The sequence below is a fragment of the Procambarus clarkii genome, chromosome 34, assembly GCF_040958095.1.
Source record: "Procambarus clarkii isolate CNS0578487 chromosome 34, FALCON_Pclarkii_2.0, whole genome shotgun sequence".
NCBI lineage: Eukaryota > Metazoa > Arthropoda > Malacostraca > Decapoda > Cambaridae > Procambarus > Procambarus clarkii.
In genome coordinates, this window is record NC_091183.1 from 44,674,494 (window position 1) to 44,683,213 (window position 8,720).

General features: G+C 41.7%; 1 protein-coding gene across 1 annotated transcript in view; it reads left to right on the forward strand.

Moving 5' to 3' along the window:
* The first annotated feature begins 8,022 nt into the window (after window positions 1-8,022).
* LOC123762002 (streptococcal hemagglutinin-like) overlaps window positions 8,023-8,720 on the forward strand; it is a 7,926-nt gene continuing 7,228 nt past the window's right edge. The window contains exons 1-2 of the mRNA XM_069335736.1: window positions 8,023-8,119; window positions 8,584-8,689. Coding sequence (XP_069191837.1) covers window positions 8,023-8,119; window positions 8,584-8,689 — 203 coding nt within the window. The remainder of the gene's footprint in view (window positions 8,120-8,583; window positions 8,690-8,720) is intronic.

Consider the following 8,720-nt stretch of genomic DNA (forward strand, 5'->3'; position numbering starts at 1 on the left):
TTCGGGGATCGAACACCGACCTGCAAGAAGCAAAGGTCGTCGATGTATCTACCCCTAAATATAAATCTAGAAGCGGTGGTTACCTTTCGGAGTACACAACCCTGGCGAACAACTGAAACTCAATTCTGTCTAAAGTCGCTCGCCCTTTGTGTGCTTTTTCGTATACGTCAAACACTGACTTATTAAAGTTTATGTAAATAAATATTTTGTTTAGTTTGCTTTCCTACTAGTCTCCTCACCTGTCCTAACACAAGGGGAAAATGAGAGGGCAAATGTATCTACCTGATAGCTCGTAGCTGCAGATCGTAGATTCCGCGTCGGGAAGTTCCTCGTAGCTCCACGTAGAGTGGTTCCTCACGTACAATCACCACTTTCGTAGGCGTCTCTCACTTCCACCGGGTGTTCCTCACCAGATGCTAGACTGCGACTGGTGTTAGCTGGCCTTGCTAGACTGACACGTTGGCATAATTGGATCACTGCTCCACACGTAGTTCCGTCGTTGGGAAAATGGTGGTTTAATTGCAGAGCACCAGGTCTGCTACCCAGGTTTCCTCTACACAGCTTCTGATGTGCAACGCCCCGCAGGATGTCCTACTATCCTCCCAGTGCCGCTTCTGGAAGTTACTTTAGGTTCACTGTCGTCCTCGAGCCCTTGGTGTCATCCTCATATCAAGCCGGCTTTTCTCCATACTCCCTCGGGAGTCGACAGGACACCTTTTTTGTTCGCACACGTGAAATGCTCGAATTTAAGCCCTCTGGAGGCCCATACCTTCCCCAGACTGGTGCGCTCTCGAGCGCACTTCCGCTCAGACCTGATACCTGGTAGCCAATCTCTCAGATCTCCCGCCTCCTGCAGGGGCGCCTGCCGTCGTCCCTACGTCACGCCCGGGGCGTGACACCATTGGTCCACCCGACCAGGCCCCTGCCGCTGACCAATCACGTCACAGTTGGCGCCGTACTCAGCACTCTCGCCTCCCTCTCGGCTCGCTCCGCCATATTTGACGATGTCTCGACTCCTAGCCTTATCTCAAAATAATCTTAAATCTGAATTTCTTCTGTTTGCAATATCATGCTTCATCTCAAGTGTCATAAAAGCAAACTAAACTACTTCTAGTTATTTACAGATGAGGAATTATGACTCTTACACGCAAGAGAAGGGGAAAACAGCATTAAAATCCGTAGGATTGGTCACTCACCAACCTCTTAGAGCATATAACATTGATGCACGAGTCTCTAGCCCTTACATTGCTCCAAACGATTTTTCCCATATGATTTGACCAAGGTTAATGAATATGTGCTGGTTGGTCAGTATGTTAGATCTGTAGACGCATCACGGCCCAAGAGACGCAGCCCAACATTATCTCGACATCACCACCTTATAACCAAGAGGTCAAAGGTCGGTGGTCAGAGCCCCGTGAGAGAGCAGGTAACAGAGAAGTGAGAGTGGACATTAAGTGGAAATGGTTGGCCATTACCCCCAGGATAACAGCGTCCGGACAGATGACCACAACTAGGGCCTCCATGTGATAGCCTCGCCCACTAAGCTGATCATGTTCAAGGTGTTATCTTAGCTCTTCTGATCCCCAACAAATATATATAACATTGAAGCCGTGTGACGGGATCAATCGCTTATTCCTGAACTCTTCGGAGACATTCATTACCGACTGAACCATGATGGGCCCAAAGTATCCTGACCAGATATACAACCCAACAACTGGAGTCTGAGAGGCACCATCTAAACATTAATTCAAGGTTTTATTCTCAAACAACTGCAATATTTTATATAAATATATCACACTCTAATGATTTCCATTGTGCAAATGCATAATAAATTTCCTTTGCTATAAAATAGCGAAGATTGTTTACATATAATTTATTTTTAACGGTGGTTTTGTCATCATAACGAGTGAAGTATACCTGGAAATCACCCATAAGAGTGAAGGGAAATTCGAATTTAGAGTTTAATTACAAATAAAAATTTAGGTTTTAGGACGTAATCATTTCAATGATGTTCCAGCAATGGACTTGAGCTTCTGGCTGGTTCACTGTACTATCAAAATAATTTGATACAAGTGAAATGATTACGTTGTATAGTCATAATATCGTGGCTGAAACAAATAACCAAACACACACATATATCAAATGAAATGAAAATGACGATATTTTGGAGCATCCTGGACCCTTATCATATCTATATAACATAAAATTAATGTGTATAATTTGTCATTACATTTGCATACACAACAATTTTGGTGAAACTGTGTCATTAAATAACACCATTTGTTGAACATATTATGCATTAAGGGTTAATGCAAGTAGTGTGAGCTTTAGTTAACTTATATTAAGAGAACAGTTCGAACCAAAAACATACAACAGTGGAACAGTATTGGTTGTGGAAGGTTCTCTTCCAACCAATCTATACATCAGCAGGTGATGAGTCACAATAACGTGGCTAAAGTAAGTTGACCAGACCACACAATAGAAGGTGAAGGGACGACGACGTTTCGGTCCGTCCTGGACCATTCTCAAGTCGATTGATCAATCTATACATCAATCTTTATTGATACAACCAGTCTATCTGTAGACAAGGAAAATAAATAGACACAGTGAGGTGTACTCATCTATTTGTGTTTGCGGGGGTTGAGCTCTGGCTCGTTGGTTCTGCCTCTCAACCGTCAATCAACTGGTGTACAGATTTCTGAGCCTACTGGGCTCTATCATATCTACATTTGAAATTGTGTATGGAGTCTGCTTCCACCACATCACTGCCTAATGCATTCCACCTGTTAAATACTTTGACACTGATAAAGTTCTTTCTAAAGTATCTGTGGCTTATTTGGGTACTCATTTTCCAACTGTGTCCTCTTGTTCGCGTACCACCCATGTTAAACAGTTTACCTTTATCTACCCTATCAATTTCTCTGAGAATTTTCTAGGTAGTGATCATGTCTTCCTTACTCTTCTTTTTTCCAGTGTCGTGAGGTGCATTTCACGCAGTCTTTCCTCATAACTCATGCCTCTTAGTTCTGGGACTAGCCTAGAGGTGTCCCTCTGAACTTTTTCCTGCTTCGTCTTGTGCTTGACAAAGAAACGGGCTCCATGCTGGGGCCGCATACTCCAGGATTGGTCTAACATATATCATATACAAGGTTCTGAATATCTTACACAGGTTCCTCAATGCATTCCTGATGTTAGCCAGCCTCGAATACGCCGCTGATGTTATTATTTTGATGTGGGCTTCAGGAGACAGGTTTGGTGTGAAATCAACTCCTAGATCTTTTTCTCTGACCGTTTCATGAAGGACTTCATCTCCCATTCTGTATCCTGTGCCTGGCCTGTTTCCACCGCCTAGTTTAATTTCTTTACATTTACTGGGGTTGAACTTTTGTAGCCATTTGTTGGACTATTCCTTCAGTTTGTCTAGATCATCTTGTAGCCTCATACTATTTCCTCAGTATGTGTGAGTGTGTGTTTACTAGTTGTGTTTACTAGTTGTGTTTTTGCGGGGGTTGAGCTTTGCTCTTTCGGCCCGCCTCTCAACTGTCAATCAACTGTTTACTAACTACTTTTTTTTTTTTTTTTTTTTTTTTTTTTTTTTTTTCCCACACCACACACACACACACCCCAGGAAGCAGCCCGTGACAGCTGACTAACTCCCAGGTACCTATTTACTGCTAGGTAACAGGGGCACTTAGGGTGAAAGAAACTTTGCCCATTTGTTTCTGCCTCGTGCGGGAATCGAACCCGCGCCACAGAATTACGAGTCCTGCGCGCTATCCACCAGGCTACGAGGCCCCTCGCTATCCACCAGGCTACGAGGCCCCCTGTGTGTGTGTGTGTGCGTGTGTGTGTGTGTGTGTGTGTGTGTGTGTGTGTGTGTGTGTGTGTGTGTGTGTGTGTGTGTGTGTGTGTGTGTGTGTGTGTGTGTAAGTACCGATTTCTATCCCAATATTATGCACACAATTACACGATCAATTCTGTTTGCCTCTAATAGAGAGCAAATCTTGAGTAATTCATTTTAAAAATCTAAATAAACTAATGGTCAAACAATCGATCCTCTTGTGAGTTAATTGTCCCTTAACGACGTATTATTGGACTGTCTCTTGACCTAGTGAATTAGTGCCCTTAATCACAAGTTATTCCTCCCCGAAGTTAGTTTCAGGTCCAGATCTCACCAATCAGCACCGGATAACAACAACAGGTCCCCCTTCCACCCATTTACGCATTGTTTAATGGACTTCCTTCCCCATTATTCCCCTATTCCTTATCTTAAATTTGATTGCCCCCTATTTTCAAACGAACCTTTCACCTCACCCCCAAATAACGTCATCTCATCCACACGTGAATCTAAATATATTTTTTTTACCTTGTGTATTCATTCTTTACCAGAAGATATTCCAAAGTGCAACAAAACTTTGTAGAAAATAAATCCTTCAATAATTACTAGAGATTCTTTACCATGAACTTCAGTAAAGATTACTCTCCTTAATAAGACCATATGAATAAAGGTAATTGCAGAAAGCCTATTGGCCCATACAAGGCGGTTTCTATTTATAACCAACTAATCCCACTCATATACATGTCCAACCCACGTATAAAATAATCTAGGGACCCCTTCCCGAAAGTAAGAAAATAGTTAGATGCCTGGAAAGCACACTATAAAATCCCCAACGACATGAATAAGATCATATTTAACCAAATATATATGTATATGTATATTTATGAAGTATGTATGTATATGTATACATGTATAAACACGAAACATTATACAGATAAGCTTGACATAGTTTAATATACAATGGAGACATTATACGCTATTTTTTCCCTCCTGTGCTTGTGATCTTCGCGTCTAGTCAACGACCATCACTCAACTGAGGAGTGCCTGCAGTGGTGCCACCTCAAGGGTTTAGTGCCACAGTCTACTAGCTCACTGGGTCCGGGGTCACCTGAATTATTTACGTCCCTGGTACACGCTGGCAATACTGCCACGTCCACGCCATCTCTCGTCTCGTACTCTGCCTTTTTGTGTGTGTGGCAATACTGCAGTGGCCTTTTTTGGTGCTGTTTTATGTTGTGTAGTTTTTATTATTATTATTATTATTATTATTATTATTATTATTATTATTATTATTATTATTATTTACACAGATAAATCCCTCTAACGTGATGCAATAATGAAAAAATTCTTACAATGAGATGAAATCAATTAGAAAGTCTAAGGTGTGTGTTTGGGAATGCCCAGAGCATAGGTTCGAATCCCCAACATGGCTCCTACAAATTTTATTATTATTATTATTATTATTATTATTATTATTATTATTATTATTATTATTATTATTATGTGTTGTATGTGTGAGGTTTTCACGACTTTAGGAGTGATGAGGGGGCGATAGTGAGGGTGTTTTTGTATCATGTTGATTGTATTGTATGGGGGAAGGTGACAAATATGGGATGGTAGTTTTGTGGGAAAGGTTTGTTGACGGTGTTAGAGGTATTTAGTGGAAAAGATGTGATGTTTGGGTTGTTTATTGGTGGGGTGAGGAGAAGGGTTCTTTGTGGGAAGGGTCTTGTGTTGGGCAAGAGGTCTTATGTGGTGGGGGAGAGAGGTCTCTTGAAAGGGACGTGTCTTGAGTGGTTGGAGGTCTTATGTGTGTGGGAGGCCATTTGTACGGGAGAGATCTTAAATGGGGGAGGTTTCTTGTGTGAGAAAAGTCTTGCTTGGGAGAGACCTTGTTTGCGGGAGAAACCTGTGAAAAGTAGGTCTTGTGTGTGTGGGGGGGGGGGCGGGGGGATGGAAAAGTCTTATGTGGGATATTAGGCCTATCATCTGAAAGAGGGCTTTTAAGTCCTATCACCCTTGGGAGGATTATTAGGTCAACTCAGCCACGGGGAAATTATTAAGGCCTATCGAACTCGGAAGCAGTATTAAGGCTTATCAACTGTGGGAATGTGTATAGTTTATCGACCGACGGAGGGTTATTTAGGCCTATGAATCGCAGGAGGATTATTTAGGCCTTTTAACTACAGTAGGACGGTTAAAAACTGTCAACAGCAGAAGGGTTGTGTTACGACCCTTGAGACTAAATAATGTTCTTCTCCCCACAGTGTAAAGAACAAATAAAAATCTGCCATGCCAATAGGTGTCTAGGGGTATAATTAATCACTGTATAATAACGGGAGAACAATATATTTTGCTAAGGGTGACAACTTAACAACCATTAAATAAATAGTATCCAGAAATATTTATCAGCATTTAATACTATAGAATGCAAGTAATTATTTGAGACCTGAGCACTATCACCAGAATATGGAGTAAGCCATAAATACACTAAAATCGTCTATCCAGATAAATTAATATTTATATGGGCTTAAAATAACAAAAACTAAGAACTTAGCTTAAACACAACTGCACTCGACCGCAGCCGCCACTCTACTGCCCAGGACGTGGTCCGCAGGCCCAACGTCGACTAATCGTCTACCCAAACACCAATTAACGTTCGCATGAACATTGTGAACATTCTATTTACAAAGGTCAGCCCTAAACTCCAACATTATTAACTAAGAGTTGTAATTACTGGTCTCACATTCCTTGAAATATTACGGCTACCACATATAGGAATAAATAAAGATAAAACTATAGGCAATTGATTTGCCAACAATCGCCCTGGCCATTCCCAAATATTGTCAACCGCCCACACGGCTAATTTCACGTGACATCCACCACCAAAACAAACCTTACACACACTACCCAGCTATCTGTTATATATATATAATGTATATATATCTATATACACAAATCTTATACAACTGACAGCAATATTTACGTAGAGAAAACAATAACATAATACGGGAGAATTGGCAGAATCGTAATAAGATTCGTGACAGGTTGTTAAGGACGATCGATGGCCATAGGGTTGTAAGTCCAACACATCACCGTACTAAGCAGCTAACAGTTGCATCGTAGTTTTAAACATAGTCCAGGACTAATATATATATATATATATATATATATATATATATATATATATATATATATATATATATATATATATATATATATATATATATATATATAAATATAATATACGAACGTTGTATTTATTGTTTTAAGTCAAATGTTAGTTAATTTGTCTTAAACTTCGTATATATAGAGAGAGTTTGCAACATTTAAAACGTGAAGTTCTTCTACTGCAATATTTAAAACTTGAGGTTCCTCCATTTGCAACATTTGATTCGTGAGATCTTTTACTTGAAACATTTGAAACGTGAGGTTTTTATTTGCAACATAACGTTCTTCTATTTGCAACATTTAAAACGTCCTTTATCCGACCACTTCGACTCGAGGGCAGAGCAACAGTCTCGCTTCATTCAGGTCGGCGTTCAATATCTTGCTGAAGGAAAGATATCAGCAATGATATCTTTCCTTCGAGGATGGAAGACATACCTATGGTCTGTCTGTTAAGGAGCAGGTAGAGGGCAACAGGAGCAGGTAGAGGGCAACAGGAGCAGGCAGAGGGCAACAGGAGCAGGCAGAGGGCAACAGGAGCAAGCAGAGGGCAACAGGAGCAGGCAGAGGGCAACAGGAGCAAGCAGAGGGCAACAGGAGCAGGCAGAGGGCAACAGGAGCAAGCAGAGGGCAACAGGAGCAGGCAGAGGGCAACAGGAGCAAGCAGAGAGCAACAGGAGCAGGCAGAGGGCAACAGGAGCAGGCAGAGGGCAACAGGAGCAGGCAGAGGGCAACAGGAGCAAGCAGAGAGCAACAGGAGCAGGCAGAGGGCAACAGGAGCAGGCAGAGAGCAACAGGAGCAGGCAGAGGGCAACAGAAGCAGCCAGAGGGCAACAGGAATCTCCCAAGTCAGGCTAATGCTTGAACTTACTGAGAAGTGGAAAGTTTTCTCCGAAGACAATTTTTTGTGTATCTGGTACGCCGTGGGCAGCTTCAAGGAAATGGGAGACTATTACTTTAAAGATTGGTTTCTCATTTGTGGGGACAGGAAGACTATTAAGTTTATCGAGGTCCAAATGGCAAAGAACAAAGGCTACTCGCGTGGTTACCCAACCAGTTACTGGCCAGATACTATGGTCTTTAACCGACTGACCGAGCTTCCTGCCCCAACAAGTGAGAAAACAGTCTCGACACTCATGTTAAACTACACATGAATTCCACATTAGCAGTTACCGGTTTGCAAGTCGGAAATTTTGACTGATACACGGACCTTATGCAAATTTCACAATATGTTTTCAGTTAACAAATACGTATTGAATCCTTTTGGTAAGAAAATGTTTATGAATACCAGTGAAAGTGCTGTTGACAGCGGACTTTAAAGGTGGGAGTGTGGGTCTTAGTTGGTCCACAATGGAGTTACCAACCACTGATGGTTTTCCAATACTGTGGGAGCCTGGTCCTGAAGGTGCTATTGGCTGCAATAAGCACTAGAATGTTTATATTGTCAACATTTTCCTGAAGTTACAGGTAAGTCGTTTATAAACAACGGTTTGGATGCGGAGGCAAAAGATCCTTTATGGCACTGCAATCATATATACGTTAGAGATATTGTTAGAATATTGTATAATTTGTTATAGGGAGAATGGAGAGGAATGTCAAGAATCAACAGCAGAAGCAACAAGAAAGCTACCTTGAGGTGGTACCAAGGCTTCATGACTCCGTGGACACTGATCAGGTCTCCCGGTAGGTTGTCTGGTCAACCAGGCTGTTGGTC